This window comes from Medicago truncatula, chromosome 4, assembly GCF_003473485.1.
Source record: "Medicago truncatula cultivar Jemalong A17 chromosome 4, MtrunA17r5.0-ANR, whole genome shotgun sequence".
NCBI lineage: Eukaryota > Viridiplantae > Streptophyta > Magnoliopsida > Fabales > Fabaceae > Medicago > Medicago truncatula.
The window spans coordinates 43,967,216-43,986,068 of NC_053045.1; the positions used below are offsets into that span (position 1 = coordinate 43,967,216).

At 31.8% G+C, this 18,853-nt stretch overlaps 1 protein-coding gene across 6 annotated transcripts in view; it reads left to right on the plus strand.

The window, feature by feature from the left end:
• LOC11421860 (bifunctional riboflavin kinase/FMN phosphatase) overlaps positions 1 to 18,313 on the plus strand; it is a 33,237-nt gene extending 14,924 nt beyond the window's left edge. For 2 of the 6 annotated variants that reach the window (XM_039833283.1, XM_039833284.1), the window contains 9 exons: positions 13,884 to 14,145; positions 15,261 to 15,391; positions 15,499 to 15,568; positions 15,674 to 15,739; positions 17,021 to 17,175; positions 17,276 to 17,371; positions 17,611 to 17,762; positions 17,846 to 17,929; positions 18,017 to 18,313. In XM_039833283.1, the coding sequence (XP_039689217.1) occupies positions 13,892 to 14,145; positions 15,261 to 15,391; positions 15,499 to 15,568; positions 15,674 to 15,739; positions 17,021 to 17,175; positions 17,276 to 17,371; positions 17,611 to 17,762; positions 17,846 to 17,929; positions 18,017 to 18,145 (1,137 nt within the window). In that variant the 5' untranslated portion in view covers positions 13,884 to 13,891 and the 3' untranslated portion in view covers positions 18,146 to 18,313. Of the gene's footprint in view, positions 1 to 12,441; positions 12,797 to 13,633; positions 13,809 to 13,883; positions 14,146 to 15,260; positions 15,392 to 15,498; positions 15,569 to 15,673; positions 15,740 to 17,020; positions 17,176 to 17,275; positions 17,372 to 17,610; positions 17,763 to 17,845; positions 17,930 to 18,016 lie in introns of those variants that run through there. The other 4 variants (XM_003608184.4, XM_003608183.3, XM_039833282.1 and 1 more) reach the window with 4 other exon arrangements.
• The last annotated feature ends 540 nt before the right edge of the window (positions 18,314 to 18,853 follow it).

The window sequence follows — 18,853 nt, forward strand, 5'->3', positions numbered from 1 at the left end:
TTTCTTGAAGTTCTTGTAGCTACCTCTCTTGCTCAAAAATTTCTTCTGCTTCCTTGCCAGATACTCAAGCTTGTTGGACAGCATAGCCATCTTTACAGATTGATCTTCATCAGAATCTCCATCAGGTGATTCTTCTTCAGATTCACTGGCTTTGTAGGCTTTGGAAGACTTTGAGGTCTTTCCTTTAGATGGTAAAGCAATGGATTTACTCTTCTTAGAGGTTTCATGCTCATTTAAACTCATTTCATGCACTTTGAGTGAGCTAACAAGATCTTCAACACTTAAAGTATTTAGATCCTTAGCTTCCTCAATAGCAGTTACTTTGGGTCTCCATCTTGAAGGTAAGCTTCTCAAAATCTTACTAACATGATCAGAAGCAACATAGCTTTTCTTCAGTATCTGCAATCCAGAAACTAAAGTTTGAAATCTTGAGTACATTTCTTCTATACTCTCATCATCCTTCATTCTGAAAAGTTCATACTGATGAACTAGCATCAAAGCTTTAGCCTCTTTTACTTTCTTGCTGCCTTCAAAGTTTGCACATAGAGAAGCAAACATAGCCTTCGCAGTAGATTTGTCACTCATTTTCATGTATTCGGTGCGAGGTATAGAAGCCACAATGATTCCTCTTATCTTGTGATGTTTCTTATAAAGCTTCTTCTGAGCAGGAGTATGTATTCTTCTGTCTATAGCAGCTCCTTCTTCATCCAAATCCAGATCATCAACTCCATCTTCCAGTATATCCCATAGCTCTTCATCCAATCCCATGATAAAGCTGTACATATTAGTTTTCCACCATGAAAACTCTTCTGGATCTCCATTAAACTTTGGAGCTTTTCCAGAGTCTGTTTTCTTGTCAGCAGTATCATAGTCATGCTTGACACTTGTGTATTTTGTAGTAACTGATTCCTCATCTCCAGACATGTTTTTCTAATAGATCTTGAACTGTAACACGGTTAAGTGCTGTGATAACAGAGCAAGCTCTGATACCAATTGAAGGTGAAAAACACAAGAAGGGGGGGTTGAATTGTGTTTTCTTTTTCTCTTAAAAAAGGATTCTTCTTCTGATAAAACTTCAGAAGCAGTTTGATTGCTTCTGATGAAATGATCAGAGTCAGATTGCAGCGGAAAAGAACAGAGCAGAGAAAAGAAAGACAAAGACACAGGCAGTTATCCTGGTTCCTTCCACAACACGGAAGTAGTCCAGTCCCCCTTGCACTTCCAAGGAGATTTCACTATAATCACAAGATTACAACTGCTCAATACTTTCAAAGTATGAGACTTCACAAAACAATGCTCAAGCACACACGCAAGAGTCTTCCAATGCTCAAGCACTAAGCAAGAGACTTCTAATGCTCAAGCACGCAGGCAAGAGACTTCTAATCAAACAAAAATACAGAGAATTGAGTTTGAATTGAACACTTGATATACAATCAGTGGTGTTCACAATACAATACAGAAAAGACTCTAGACTTTGAATTTCTAAGATGTATCAAATCAGTGCAGAAATTCAGTGTGCTTTTTAGAATCAAATTGACAGAGTTTTGGCGCTTTTAAACTTATGTATCTCTCTCTAAAATCTTCAAGTCTTCATTCCTTTATATAGAGGTGTGAAAGAGACGTTGAGATAATCAGCACGTCTAAAGAGTCGTTTGAAATCCTTTGATTATCCACCAGTGATCCTTTGCCTGATTTGGGTGTAGTCCTTTGAAGAATAAACTTCAAATTCATTCCCATCTTGAGTGTACAAATTCTGCAGGCATGGCTGTTGTTTTGTCTTGTAGCGTAGACAGAAAACAGAGTAGTGGAGGTAGTGGTTGTACACTTGTACTTTGTCAACTCTATTAATGAGAGACAAGTGCTCAGTGCTATCCATATATCCGTTGATACCTCCCTTTCAATTCTTCGTTCTTCTTTGATAAGACTGAATTGAGAATCAGCTACTTTGAATCTTCAGTTTGATTAAAAGATCAAATGTAGCTTCTGGTGAAGATATTGCTTCTGATGAAAACTTTTGCTTCTGATGACTTTCTGCTTCTGATGACTTTCTGCTTCTGATGACGTCATCTCTTCAGGAGCAGTTTAGCTTCAGGAGCAGTTTTCTTCAGATGCTCAGAATTTCTTTTTCTTTCCATTGTTCTTCCAAGACCTATTGAAATAACTTGAGTAGCCTTTGGTCCTGTACACTTGAACAATTATTAGTAATAACCAATTGACAATTTTTAATACCTTGTTATCATCAAAACTCAATAAGGTTCATTGTGAAACACATTTTGTTCCAACACAATTTTCCAAAATAAAAAAGTGAATAGAATAAAATATTTCTCTGACAAATACTCCTCAAAATATAAAGATTACCCATGAGAGTGTTTTTGTCTACTTGTGGATTCAACTTCACTCATTCATCTATAATTTCTTTCTACTTCCTGCACATGACAATAGTATCTTCAATAATCGGAGAACATCATTGGATAATGTTTACTCAGCTGATTTATGTTCCTCCCTATGTCAGTTTATTGCACGAATTAAAAACAAATTATCATCAAAGCAAAAATAGCAATTGACACAAACATTTCAAAGTTGAAAATAACCATTTCAATATCCACCAGATTTTGCAGCAGCTCCAACAAAAATCTTCAACCTGAAAATTAAATTAAGAAATTATCTTAAGCAAGGTTCTTATTTCATTTCTAATAATTTAGTACTAATACTAATAACAAACATTAAAAACTAAACCTGTCAAGGATATCTTCTCATCTTCATCCTCATCATTTCCTTGAGACTGTAGTGTTGGAGGATAGGAACTTCCATGGCGCTGCCAATCTCAGTGCTCCCATTCGAAGGTGATGCCGTATCAGAAGTTTATTGCAACGAAGAGGAAGATAAAATAAAACTCTTTGTAGATCTGAAACTTTAATGTAAATGGAGGGAAGGAGAAGACAAAGAATGGTTGGAAGAGAGATATGTGTGGAGAGTGAACTAATTTTGCAGATCCTTTTTTGTACTTTGTTACCCAATCTGTTTCAGCAACCATGCATCAAAGTAAAGAGAGAATGAAGATGAGTAGATCCGCAGAGAATGAGGGGAGGAGAAGAGAAACAATGGTTTGGAAAGAGAGAGATGTGTGAAGTCTTTCTATTCTCTCTGAAAAGCTGATCTATGGGGTTTTGAAAATCCAAATAAACCCCTATGGTTTGTATAGAGTATAGACGCTCCTCCCTCCCTTCAACCAGAAATCAGCCATTGTCAGATCGAATAAATTTTTTACCTGAGAAAAACTGAAACCCTGACACAAAGGGGAAATTTTCCACATCTCTGAGCAAAAGGGGCAAAAGAACACAGCGAATTGGAAAAAATCGCAGCTGCGCACAGCCTATAACAACTGATGAGTTACTGGTAGACCAACGCAGACGTAAAAAAAGCTGTAAACACCGAATCAAATAGGACAAAGTGAAAATCTCACAAACCAGGGTAAAAAAAGCAGAGCGTTTGTAATCCACGAAGGGCTGAGAAGGCAGGAATCAGCTTGTAGTTGATAGAACAGGGAAAATTTGCGCTTCTGCTTTAGAAGTATAGATTTCAGCCGTCCGATGAATCCAACGCCGGGACAAAAATAAAGAAAGAAGAAAAGTTAGGTACAATTCCTTACGTGCTTTTCGTATGTTTCTTAACTAAATTCACCTCAAATCCATAATTTTCTCAAAGTTTGTTATATAAAAAAAAATATGTATTCATCTAGTCCAAAAAGAAATCCTTGAAAATTACGAACCAAAACTTCATACGAAATGCAGCTAAGGAATTGTACCTAATTTTCTCCATAAAGAAATACTACCTCCGTCTCTATATAAGACCCTTTTGCTATTAAGAAAGTGAATATTTAATATTAAAGTTGTTTGTAAGTACCGTTGTTTTTACAAGTTTATCCTTAAGAGAGAGAGTTAGTTTATGTTTTCCATATGCTACTAGTAACATACTCGTGCTGACGCACGGGTACAGTAACCATTTGTTGTTTAAAAGAGTCTGATTTTCTTTTTAATGGTTGTTATATATTATTATTTAAAAATTTGATGTAATATTTTATTTTAGGTTTTGAAAATGTTAATATAACTTCTTTACATGTGATGGGCAGTTATTTCTCTATAATGATTGTTACATTTTGCAGAATATGATAATGCACATTAAAATATAATACAATTTTTACATAACATAAGTTTATTTAAATTTGTTAAACTTGAAACGTAAACAGTGTTATAATATTTGAATATAATGGAAAATGAGATATTGTGTGTATATTTTAAGTCTTTATAGATATTAAAAATAATATCCAACAGTTTATTATAATATTACAACTTTTGCTCAAAAAAAAAAATTACAACTTGTCATGTAATATTATAAATAGTTTAACATCATTTTATAATTGAATTGAGGTGATGATATTATAAACAGTTTAAATGTTTTAGCATGAACAATTTTTATAAAGGACAACTTGTTGTGTAAATCAAAGTTAGTTTAGTCAATGATAATATATCTTGTGTATTTTATTTTATTTTTCTGAAAGATTAGTCAATGTTCATTTATCCCGTGGATTTTAGTTTATGAGGGTTCAATATCATTATAGAATTGAAGTGAGGTGACATGAAACATTTTAGCAAAACCAATTTTTTATAAATATCGTTTATCAAAGTTAGTTTAGTTAGCGACAACTTGTCTCGTGCATTTATGTTACTTTTGAAATTTTAGTCAATGACCACTTATCCGATGCATTTCAGTTATCTATGAAATTTTATTCAATCTCTGTTTATCTTGAGCATTTTAGTTGATAAGTGTTCAATATCGTTGTAGAATTGAATTGAGGTGATGATGTTATAAATAGTTTAAATGTTTTAGCAGGAACAGTTTTTATAAAGGACAACCTATTGTGTAAATCAAGGTTAGTTTAGTCATTGATAATTTATCCCTTGTATTTTATTTTATTTTTCTCAAAGTTTAGTCAATGTTCATTTATCCCGTGCATTTTAGTTTATGAGGGGTCAATATCATTATAGAATCAAAGTGAGGTGACATTATAAACAACAGGAACATTTTAGCAAGACCAATTTTTTATAAATATCGGTTATCATAGTTTGTTTAGTTAGCGACAGCTTATCTCGTGCATTTATGTTACTTTTGAAATTTTAGTCAATGACCACTTATCTGATGCATTTCAGTTATCTACGAAATTTTATTCAATCTCTGTTTATCCTGTGCATTTAAGTTGATAAGTGTGCAATATCGTTGTAGAATCGAATTGAGGTGGTGATGTTATAAATAGTTTAAACATTTTAACAGAACAATTTTTATACAGGACAACTTGTCGTGTAAATAAAGGTTAGCTTAGTCAATGATAATTTATCCCGTGTATTTTATTTTTTTCTGAAAGTTTAGTCAATGTTCGTTTCTCCCGTGCATTTTAGTTTATGAGGGTTCAATATCATTATAGAATTAAAGTGAGGTGGCATCATAAACAACATGAACATTTTAGCAAAACCAATTTTTTCTAAATATTGTTTATCAAAGTTAGTTTAGTTAGCGACAACTTCTCTCGTGCATTTATGTTACTTTTGAAATTTTAGTTAATGACCACTTATCCGATGCATTTCAGTTTTCTGCGAAATTTTATTCAATCTCTGTTTATCCTGTGCATTTTAGTTGATCAGTGTTCAATATCGTTGTAGAATTGAATTGAGGTGATGATGTTATAAATAATTTAAATATTTTAGCATGAACAGTTTTTATAAAGGACAACTTATTGTGTAAATCAAGGTTAGTTTAGTCAATGATAATTTATCCCGTGTATTTTATTTTATTTTCTGAAAGTTTAGTCAATGTTTATTTATCCCGTGCATATTAGTTTATGAGGGTTCAATATCATTATAGATTTGAAGTGAGGTGATGTTATAAATAGCATGAACGTTTTAGCAAGACCAGTCTTTTATAAATAACAATTGGTTATGTGTATAAAAGTTAGTTAATCAACGACAACTTATTCTGTACATTTATTAATTAATTGTAAATTTCTTTTTATGATAGTTTTTAAAATTTCCGCCACACCACACGCACTACTACCACACTTCAACTCTATACACATTATCACTCTCTTTCTATTATTCAAATTCCGAAATCCTCACACGTCTCACATATCAATGACATTTTGACTATATATATTATGACTTGTACTGTGCATAATAATAATTTTTTATTTTTACCATGGACAATTCTACCTATGTATAATATTTATTTAAAAATTTGTATCCCTGACGACTTGTCCTATATATAACAGTTAGTTTAAAATTTATATAATTGTTGACTTGTATTGTACGTTATAATTATTCTAATTTTATGTTATTGACAACATCTCATGTGTATAATAATAGATTTTTAAATTTTCAACAGTGACATTGTCTATAATCCTTAAAAAAAAACTTATATCGTCTATAACAATTATGCTAAAAAATTTATCAGTGTCGATTTGACCTGTGTCAAATAATTATTAAATTTGAACATTGAACACTTATCAAGTGTGAAATAAAGATTTTAAAATTTATATCAACGTCGATTTGTCTTTTGTGTTATAACTATTTTATTTTATTTTATCAAAAACAACCTGACTCATGTATAATAATTATTTTATAATATGTAGCTTAATATTTATTTTGGACATTTAATCAATACAATCCCGTGTATGTGTTTAACGGTGATGATAATTATTTCTATATTTTTATTTGTGACGACTTGTCTATTATATAATAATTATTTTAAATTTTCAACAATGACAACTTCTTCTATATATAATATTTGTTTTGAAAATTTGTGAGACTCACGACTTGTCCAATGTATAATAATCATTTTAAAATTATATTATTGGTGAATAGTCACATGTATGACCGTAGTTTTAAATTTTTTATCAATAACTAATATGAGCAAAAATATTGGTGAATAGTCACATGTATAACCATAGTTTTAATATTTATTTTTTTTTGAGAAAAATAATTTTGAAATTTAAATAGTTAAATATATTATTTTTATAATTTTAATATTTTTAAATAGTTAAATATATAATAAAAATTAATTGAGTGGTATTAATTTTGAAAGAGAAGATAACGACTTCTCTCTCTCCCGTATACCGTATATTTGAAAGGGAATTTTTATTTATTTTTTTGTCAAAATTTTAAAAGGAACTTTAAAAAAAAATATTGAGATAAAAAAGTTTTGTTTTTAAATGAGTTAAAAGAAAATAAGAGGAATCTTGAAAATTAGTAATTTTGAGATCTGTGTTGTCTAACACTTTCGTTGTTTCTTTGTAAATTTTTACCACGTTTGACCCCATCACTCCATACAAAACTCAAATGTTTAGGATGCTTTAGAGTTCAGACCATGTTTTTGACTGCCTATTAACTGAAATTGTCACTATAGCACCTAAATATATACACAATACTTCTTCTTTTGCATCTACTACATCAATGGAGTGCAATTTTTTCTCAAACTTCATACATACAACAACAACAACAAAAACAACATAAGAGACACTAAAAGATAAGTATCAGATCTGTGTAATTTCTTCTCAACTTTATGCATGCAACAAGAAAAACAACACCATAAGTGACTATATGTATCAGATCTGGTTTGGATTTGAGATTTTTTTAATAAATAAGTTTCACAAGTATTGAAACTGTAGATCAATCATTTATAATCGAAGTCCTTCAAAAGTAGATATTAGTGACAACTTTCGCCCATGTATAATAATAATTTTTAAAGTTAACAATGACAACTTATTTCGTGTATAATAAATATTTTACAATATAATCCCTCAAAAAAATATTTTATAATATATATAAGTGATTTTCTTCAAAAAAAAAATATATATAAGTGATGACATGTCACATGGTTAATAATTATTTTGAAATTTATATGAGTGACGACTTGTTTATTATGTTCTAATTTTTTTTAAAAAAATTAATTACAGATAATGGTCATGTATAACTAATTTCCACTAATAACTGTAGACTAATTTATTTATTTTGCTGGACTTCGTTTTTTAGATATTGTTAGAAGATTTAGATGTTAGTAGATTTGTATCAGTGACAATTTCGCCATAATAATAATAATTATTTTTTTTTTTAAGTTAACAATAACAACTTGTTTCATGTATAATAAATATTTTATAATATATATATATCAGTGATGACATGTCATATGGTTAATAATTATCTTAAAATTCATATCGGCTAAAACTTGTGTGTTATAATTATTTTGAATTTGTACTCAATGATAACAAATGTTGTGTATAATTATATTATTTTTTTAAGTTAGTTTTTCACTTACATTATGGTTTGAAAAAAAAAAGAGAATAATGTTTTTTTGAAGGAAGGAGAATAATGTTTAATAATATATATCAGTGTATCTCTTGTCTCGTGTATAATAATTATTTTATAATATATATCAGTGATGACAAATCATATGTTCAATACTTATGTCCTCGTGAGCTTAGCTCAGTTAGTTTGGATAATGCATAATATATCCAAGGTCCGGGGTTCAAACTCCGACCGCGACCAAAATATGTTCAATACTTATTTTAAAATTTATATCAGCATGTCTTTATAATAATTTTTTAAAATTTTTGCGAAGTGACAACTTGTCTCGTTTAAAACAATTATTTTAAAATTATGAAGTGATGAGTTGACCCTTGTATGATATATTTTGTCAATCTTTTTTAAAACTTGTCTCTTAAACTAATTTATACATCGTTTGTTACTGTAACACCCCGTTACCCAAAAGTGATTAAATAACAATTATTCATCAGGGTTAAGCACCAAACGGGCATGCTACATTGCAAATTCAAAATTCCTTAAATAGAAAATAAAACTATTTAAATCGACATCATTCATAACCTCAAAAATTATGCAGCGGAAAGTTTGCATTTAATAAACATCAACAGTTTAAGTTTCCAACAACATCTTGGCATTAAGCCTAATCATCATTAAGTCAACCGACAAGGGCCACATCAACAAGTTCCAAAAATTGATACATGGAAAGGAAAAACAACAATAATTATAGATAATGATTCTCATCCCACGTATCAGAGCCCTAGACACGACATTGAGCCACCACCAACTACTCAGGGTCACCTGCAAGTTACCCATAGGAAGGGCAACATTTTCAAACAGAAGGGGTGAGATTCACAATCAATAATAATAATATATAATTCATCAAATGCATCTAACAACTTAAACTCCATCAATTAGTAATAATAATTCGTTTAACGACTCCTAAACCATATCATGTACTCATCATATCAACAGTTATAACTCGATATCATAAACAACATCATTTAACTTCATAATCAACATCTTAATCATAATCATATAACATCATACTTATAATTCGTATACAACATGACAACTTCATAATCAATGACATAAACAACGTAACAACATCATATTCATAGTTCATATACAACATAACAACATCATTAATTCGTATTAACATTCTCCACCAAGCACCTTATTAACAACTCATGAATAGAGGACAACTTAGCAACTATCCGTAACATCATCATTTCATAATAATAATTATTCATGAAACATTCCATTAGCAATTCATGAATAAAAGACAACTTATCAACTTAACATAACCATCATCAAGTACATTTAACAACTCATAGATAACATCTCATAATCATCATCACAACATTCATAATCATCATCATGTAACATCATCACAATCTCATATTCAACACCATAAACAGTCATCATAACATCGTAATCAATATCATAAACATCTTCTCATAATAATATAAACGACACGACATAATCATCACATCATAGCAATATAAACAACTACATATATTTAACAATAATGTTCTTACCTCTTTAACTTTAGTAACACTTACTAATTCAACCAACAACGACGATAACTACAATTATCCAATATATGTATATATTTCATAATCAACAATATCATCAATAAAAGATATCTAACTCATCAATTAAATCTATCACCCTGTCATAATAATAATTCATCAATATATAAGTATATCATCATTAACAACATCAACCAAATGATAATTAAAACCAACGACTCATGCAACAACTCGACACCACCGCTAAGACTCATGCAAGACATGACAACTCCACTAAGACTCCTCTACAAATGCAACTATGCATGCGGTACCAACCAGGACCGAAGTCCTCACCGCTTTTGAATGGTTAAAGCATTCATCAGGACCGAAGCCCTCACCGCTGTGAACAACTAATGTTCCAGGACATGAGTCCTCTCCGCTGTTTATGCATATGCAATGGACCTACTTGTGTATATCTACATACAACTTGACCATGCATACATACTCCATATGACTCCACTTTTACAACATGTATGGTTAAATAATAAATCATACATCACAGCCATCAGCAACATTCGACAATTCAGCAATCCAACCATTCAGGATAATGCATAATTTAATATAACTATACTTAAGACAACAACCTCAATAGCTTAATCAACAACATAAACAACGTTACCTAAATATTAACCAACTTTAATTAAACATTAACCCACTTTAATTAAATATTAACCAACTTATTAACCAACATTACCCACAACATTAGCCAATATATTAACCAACATATGCAGCTTAATCAATAATAAACAGCGACATGGCAGCACACAAACAATCTCAAGATATAACAACATCAAATGGTAATCAACATCTTAAAACATCATATATACATATAACACTTCATCAATCATTGACAATATCGTATTCACAAATATATACATACATATCTTAATTCATCAATCATAAACAATTCTTCACTGTGACCTACGTGCAGTAATTTGACCATAACTCAAGTTCTATAAATCCTTTTGAAGTCAAACCAACGGTATTAGAAAGCTAACATCCATACCTACAACTTTCGTGTTTACACCTAAGGCCAATTCTGTACCAATCAATACCAGTTTTCATTTCAAATTCTGACAAAGTTGTGCTGAAATTCATAAAAATTCACTAAGACCTCCTTTGAGTATTTTTATCATATCTCATAAACCAAAAATCATTTTCGAGTCAAATTAAAGCCATTGGAAAGCTAACAAAATTATCTACAACTTTCATGTTTACACCAAAGACCAATTCAAAACAGAAACATGTGAAAAAGACGCAAGAACGCGAAACAGGTGATGCTGTCTCTGTGCATCTCGCGAGGCGAGTAAGTTTACTCGCTATGGCGAGTTGCGACGAACAACCCTACGGGAACAGACCAGTTTTCAGCCAAAAACCCAATTTTTCATCCACCCAAACCCCAAATTTGATAGGAAACTCAACCTATGTTTATTCTACAATCTGAACATCGATTCTTAACACAATTGCCATCGTTTCTACACTTTTCAATCCAAGAATCATACTCCAAAAACCTAACCCCCAATTCCCAATTTCAACTAGAACTATGCTAAACCAAAATCAGAATTATATAACCATTACCATTGAGAGATAGTCTCACCCTTACCTGAATTCAATTGCACAAACAAAGCTACAGCAAAATCGATCCCCTCTTGCTCTTGTTCTCCCCTTGGCTTGGTTTTCTCTGTTTTCCTCCCAAGTTTTAATTGTAGGTACAGACAGTTTTCTGTCTTTCTAACTCTTAACTTAACTTCCTTTCTATTTTCTTAACTCCCTATAACTCCCTTTAATTACACCTTATTCCCACTAAATTCAATTAAATTCTAATTAACTCCCAAATTTTCAAAATAATATTAATTCTCACATTATTTTAATAATTATCATAATAAATCATATAATAAAATATAGCACACCAAAAATCAACACCAATCAACATAATTCATATTAAAATCATACAAAAGACTCTAAAATAAATTAAAAAAATAATTAATAACAACTAGGGCGTTACAGTTACTGCCTCACTTCAAATCTATACACATTACTATTTTTCTACTACTCTCTTTGGTATGTTGTACGTATCAAACGATCTATGTTTTACCGTTATTTTTATGTAACAATGAAGTATATTTACCTTATGTTTTTATGAATATAAAAAAAAAAATTAAATTTTAATATTCATTAATTAATGTAACAACACGTCTTTAGATCTTGTAAAAAAACACGTCGTTAGATATATATATATATATGTGTGTAAAATAACATTTATTAAATTATATTTTTAGAGGTTAAATAAACTACTACTATTTTTTTATTATTTGATAAAGAAATTATTATTATTATTATTTTTTATATATTTTTTAAAGAATTTATTTATTTTTATTTTTATTATGTTACATTAATTTTGCAATAAAAAAAGTCGATACTCCTTTACCCCTTTCTATCTCGTACAAACCTAGAGTATTTTTTATAATTTTCTTTTTATTTTATTTTTTGTCATTTAACTTTATTCCACACACCATATTTATTTCAAAGTTAATTTTCTCTCTCTTCACCAAAGAAATCTGGAAAACTCTCTCATTCTTAAACAAACCCTAGCCGCCGCCTCCTCCCTCATTCAGTGTGTCTCCGGCGGTCGTTACATTGCTCCACCATCTTCATTTTTGAAAACCCATCACCATAAAATGAGTCCCCTCCATCTTCTCTACAAATTCCATTTAAAAATATCAGGAACGGACAACCTTCGCCGGTGACCACCACGCCGGAGCTTGCAACCACCGCGCCGGGAAAGAGCTTACGTGTTTTCCAGATCTGGGTCAGAATTTTTACACAAACACTTAAACCTGGGCTGTTGTCTTCATCAAGGTCAAGTTCTTTACATATTTTGTTTCCATTACATGCAACAACAACAATACAAATATGAAATTGGATGTGATTTTGTTTTATTTCTAGAGATGTAAATTTTTTTTTGTAGATGTAAAATTTGCTTTTTTGTTGTTGATATAATTTTAAAATTGTGTTAGGACTGTTTTTGTTAAATATACATGATATGAAGGTCAACAACAAATGAAATAATTAATGATATTAGGAAAATGAATTCTTATACCTGCCGTGTTCTTCTTGTTGTCAAAGAGAGAAGAGGAAAAGGAAAATGAGAGAGGAGAGACAGTTGAGAGAATGAGAGAGAGATTTTTTATTTTTTTTTTGAAAGAGAGAGAATGAGAGAGTATTAAATTATGAAAGAGTAGTGAATGACAATATAAGAGTATTTGAAATTTGAAATTGAAAATTTGCCTCCAATTGATTCTAGATCTGACATTAGATTATATCTTTTTTGTACAAAAGAAAACTTTTTTCGTTTTCCGTGTCAACCAAAATCGGATTTATTTAGTTGGCATCAAATGGAAATGACTTTATGAAGAGCAAATGAACTAAACTAGTTATTTGTAGTTACATGACATCATCTTAGTTAATTGTGGTAATTTGGTTGAATAAAGTAAGTTAAAGACAGATTTTACCCTTACTTTGGTGATTTGTCAATTAACCAGGCTGGGGCATTAATAGGATTTCCACAACATCTTCTCTTCTTATATTAAGAGAGATTTATTGCTGATTCAAGAAAAAGATGTATAATAAATAGGGGTATATATGTAAAGAAATAATTAATGTAGTTGAAAATAGCAAAGGAATCTTATAAAAAGGGACAAAAAAAAATTCTTAAAAGGGTCTTATAAACTCACTCTACTCTACCTGGTAATTGAAAATTACTTACCAAAACTCAACTCTACTCTACCTACCAATACCATCCATCTAGTCCAAATTCACAATTGGTTAAATACTTCATCATCTTTACCCTGTCTGTGAAACAACTCCAAAGGTTGAACGAACACTCTTCACGGTTCCTCCCTCTTACTTCAATTCCACCAACAATTATCTAAATTTTTCATTGCAGATTAGAAAATGTCTGTTGCAAGAAGATTGATTAAATGCGTTATCCTTGATTTGGATGGCACGTTGCTCAACACAGATGGCATAGTTTGCAACGTTTTAAAGGTTTCGTTGGGAAAGTATGGGAAAGAATGGGATGGAAGAGAAACACTTAAAATTGTAGGGAAAACACCGTTGGAAGCTGCTTCTGCTGTTGTTGAAGATTATGGACTTCCTTGCTCCCCAATTGAATTTGTTTCCGAGCTTTCACCGCAATTCTCCGATCAGTAATTACTATCTCTTAACTCTTATATTACTTTCTTAATCCTTTTTTTAAATGTTGACTTTCAGTAGAGATGGATGGTTGAAACTTGAAACCCTCTGGGTGCATAGGCTTGTGACTATGAAGCACAGGCACGTCCAATAATATAAATATTTGAGGAAATATTATAATTCAATGTAATCATATATGTCAGTGTTCAACACGCATCAAGGACTGTATGTGCTTCATTGCTTGTGTCATTCTTGGAGCTTGTTTTGTAATACTATGCTGCTAATATCTTAGGGGTCTAGGCCTCTAGGGGGAGGTTTACACTAGATTCACCATTGCAAGACTTAAAAGAAAAAATGCGAGGAATTATTATCATAGTCATTGATTAAAAAAACAGATTTCAAATATAAATAACTTCGTAGTCTGTCATTGTTTTCGTAGGATGATATTCTGTTACCTTGTTTTTTAATTTTTGAGTTGGTTAGCTCTTGTGATCTTAGTTTAATAGGCTATTCATTGGGGCATTTCAGGGCAGTATGCACTTTGCAGAAAGGATTTTTTATGTTTTATTTGAATAGAGGATACTTCCTTTTTAGACGTATAACTCTGGGTGATTGATGAGTATTGGGTTTTCTAGACTAATATTGTTGTAAACCACATACTTAACTTTTTATCCATTACTCCGATTGCAATAAATTGTTATTTCTAAACAACATTGCTGAATGTTGAGTCAAAGTTCATAATAGTTACACAGTTATACACGAGAATATGATTACAATCTCAATCGTTGATGTTTTTAAGTACTGGCTATAACTACTCGCTTCTTCATATAAAGTGAATCCCTCATTTATAGGAACCATATCCAATCCTCTTTAGCTTTGGAAATTTATTAACCAATATGTATTCAACATCTGGAAAATTTGTCCCCAATCAATTAGTTTATGGTCCGATACGATCTTTGTTCAATTGGAAACCTTTGTGTATCATATGTTTCATATTGGATATGCAAGTAAATTCCTTTGTTTTATAAAGCTCCTGTAAACACAGTTACTTGGTTGGTTAATCCAATTGAACTTGTACTTCAAAGTTATGAGGGAATTTTTCTAAGTTTTTGCTTGATTCTCATGTTAGGTGGTGCAATATTAAAGCACTTCCTGGTGCCAATCGGTTGATTAAACATTTGAAGAGCAATGGAGTTCCAATGGCCTTGGCATCAAATTCTCCAAGGGAAAGCATTGATGCCAAAATATCCTTTCATGATGGTATCAATTTATTTCAGAAACCTTGCGCTTCTTGGACTCCTTTTGTCATTGTTTGTGATAATGAAAGTATGAGCTATTTTCTTAATTCATATTCTTTTCCCATGCAGGATGGAAAGATTCTTTCTCTGTTATAATTGGGGGTGATGAAGTTCGAACAGGGAAACCTTCCCCTGACATGTGAGATGCAAAATACGTTTTGTTTAGCCTTGATTATTGAGGGTTACTTGTTTACTATACAAGTAAGATAATTTTCTTCTGAAAAACTGTGATTTATGGCATCAGATTCTTTGAAGCTGCTAGGAGGTTAAAGATTGAGCCTTCCAGCTGTCTTGTCATCGAAGACTCTCTGTGAGTGTCCTTCTATTCTAACTCTGATTTATGTGCCGGCTTCAAGTCTTCTTTGATGGTTAAACCTTCTGTTGAAAATTTAATCCTATCGTTACACTTCAAAAAGAAAGTTCTTTAAACTTGTTGAATTTTCCCTTAATTATATTTGTAATATGGGATAGGGTCAAATGACACTAGATTATTAAAGTTAGCTTTTAAGACCAAATCACGCATGCTTATTTGTGCTTATTCTGGTGGCTTACAGGGTAGCTTATTTTTGTTGAATTGGCATAGGGGTACCAAGAAAGAGATAGTGAGAGACTCTGAAGGAGAGACATAGTAGGTCACATGCTATTTGATTAAATTGGTTATAGCCTTTAGATTAAAGAAAATGGAGGGATAGAATTTGGTGTCAGAAAATTTGAAACCTGATTTCAATTGATCCCACCCTTGTAATTATTACATAGACATCTTTTCTTTCTTTTGCCTCTTCATTTAAAAAGAAAATATTCTAAATATTATTGGACAACCGTTAAACATCCCACACCCCCTCCAGTGATTCTGTCTAGACTTTTTCAGCGATCCCATTTAAGTTTTGTAATTTGATGTTCAGCTATGAAATAAATCTAATGGCGGAGGACTATTGTTATGTTGATAGCTTGGGCAGACAGAACTACTCATTTTTAACTTGTAAGGATGATGGCTTGTTTTTGAGGAAGGAAACATATTAAATTACATCTTTTGTATTTGATGAGTGCTCATTCAGGTGCAGTTTATGTGTGATTGATTAACAGAGAAAGCGGGTGATTTGGGTGCATTGAGACTTGTAATTGAAGTTTGAGAGAATCCATATGATACTTTTTAAGGAAAATCTTTCATAACATTTAGTGTATGTGTGCTCAGGTTGAATGCTCTCTCTGTTATTATGATTTAAACTTCGTTTTGTGACGTCTTCATGGTTTCCAATTAATTTAGGTCTTGTCCTGTTACAACTATCTGTGAAAGAACTGTACTTCTGTATCCCATGAATCTACCCTTTGATACTTCGAACATGGTTTATGGAATTTGATTAAATTTCTTACTTAATTTAAAAGAATTTTTCTAGCATTCTCAAGTTGTGTATATATCCTTATAACTTAACAGACAAAATAGTCTCTGTTCAATCTGCATTATTTTTTTGCTGAATCCTCCCTTTCTGTTATGGTCTACACTCAACAGTGATTTCTATGTTGAAAATATGTTAGACTACCTATTTGCGACATAGTTTTTTCTTTCTAATAATTATCTACTTGGCTACTTCAGACCCGGTGTTACTGCAGGTAAGGCTGCTGAGATGGAAGTGGTTGCTGTACCATCACTCCCAAAACAGTCTCATCTCTTTACTGCAGCAGATGAGGTGATAAATTCCCTACTTGATTTGCAACTTGAAAAGTGGGGTCTACCACCATTTGCAGATTGTAAATCCTGAATACCTTAAGATAACATTTTGTGTTTGTGAATTTCCTTTATTGGTATATACGGTATTTATATTTGAACTAGTATTATAATTTATTGCAGGGGTGGAGAGAACTTTGCCTGTAGATCCTTGGTATATTGGTGGTCCTGTCATCAAGGGATTTGGTCGAGGCTCGAAAGTTCTCGGGATTCCTACAGGTTTGTTTTCAGCTTTCATTTATTTCTTGTGGTGGTATGAAGCTGAAACGTAGAGAGAAGCAAAATATGGGTAATTCATAATAATGCCCTGAGGTTATCCCAATTCTATTTAGTGGTTGCTTGTTTTATAAGCTTGAGATCCTGATTTTGGAATTTTCCCCCAAATATATGAGAATTATGCAATCTTAAACAGTTTTAGGCCTATTTATATACTAAGGTTCGGTGCACTATTTTTTCAGCTAATTTGTCAACAAAGGACTATTCAGATCTCCTTGCAGAGCATCCTGCAGGAGTTTATTTTGGTTGGGCTGGATTATCAGGAAGAGGTATTTTTAAAATGGTGATGAGCATTGGTTGGAATCCATATTTCAACAACAAAGAAAAGACTATAGTAAGTTGTTTATTTTAAATCGCTGGCTATAACTATTTTACCTCAGAATTTTCGTATAATCTATATTTCTTTTCTCTCTGTAGGAACCATGGTTGCTTCATGAATTCACTGAGGATTTCTATGGGGAAGAACTGAAGCTGGTTATAGTTGGTTACATACGTCCTGAGGTATGGCTGCAGCCTACATTATTTCTAAATCATGGTTGTCATGTTCTTCATCTTTTGAGTTTCTCTAAAATTGGGCACTCTGCATAGCAGGTCAATTTTCCAACCCTTGAAAGCTTGATTGCTAAGATTCATGAAGACCGTAGAGTTGCGGAGAGCGCTCTTGAGCTTCCTATGTATTCAAGTCATAAGGATGATTCATATTTGAGAAGCTCATAGTACTGATTTTATTAGGTTCTTTTAAAGAAACCTCAGCATTTGTACTAGTGCCAAAAACAGCTTTCTTGTATTATACCCTGTGGTTCTTAATCACCACTCACCATAACACAATTTGATGTGTAACATGCATAGATAGTAATGAAAAAGGCCATTATTTCACTTTTAATATTTGACTGCCTGCTGGCAATTCGGACCCTTTCTATCATAAAATTGCAATGTTATGTTATAGAATCCAAATCCTTAATTATTCTATCGATTTGGTTTTCATATTAAACTCTTATGATTTTCATCTGGTTTTAGCAGAATTTTCTTTCTTTATTATGACATGAATTTTTTTGACCGAATATGACATGAAATTATGTCCCAGTGAGCATAGCTCAATTGACAGGGACATGCATTGTTATATGCAGGGGTTGAGATTCGAACTCCGGACACCTCACTTAGTCATATTGAAAAAGGTGAATTCTGGCCATCAGACTACATGACCAAATAATAATAATAATAATGTTATTTGCACACCTAAGTTGATGCCTTTGGCTCATTTCACACTTATTAAGAAAAAGTGTATAAGAGAAAAAGAATTATGCTCTTCACTCAGCACATTTCGCTCGCACCTTGCAGCCATGCCCAAAATGCCACCGCGCTAGTTAACTAGCGCAAGTGTAAACTTGTGCGCAAATTAAGCAGCGTTGCGTATGTTAAGTGGCG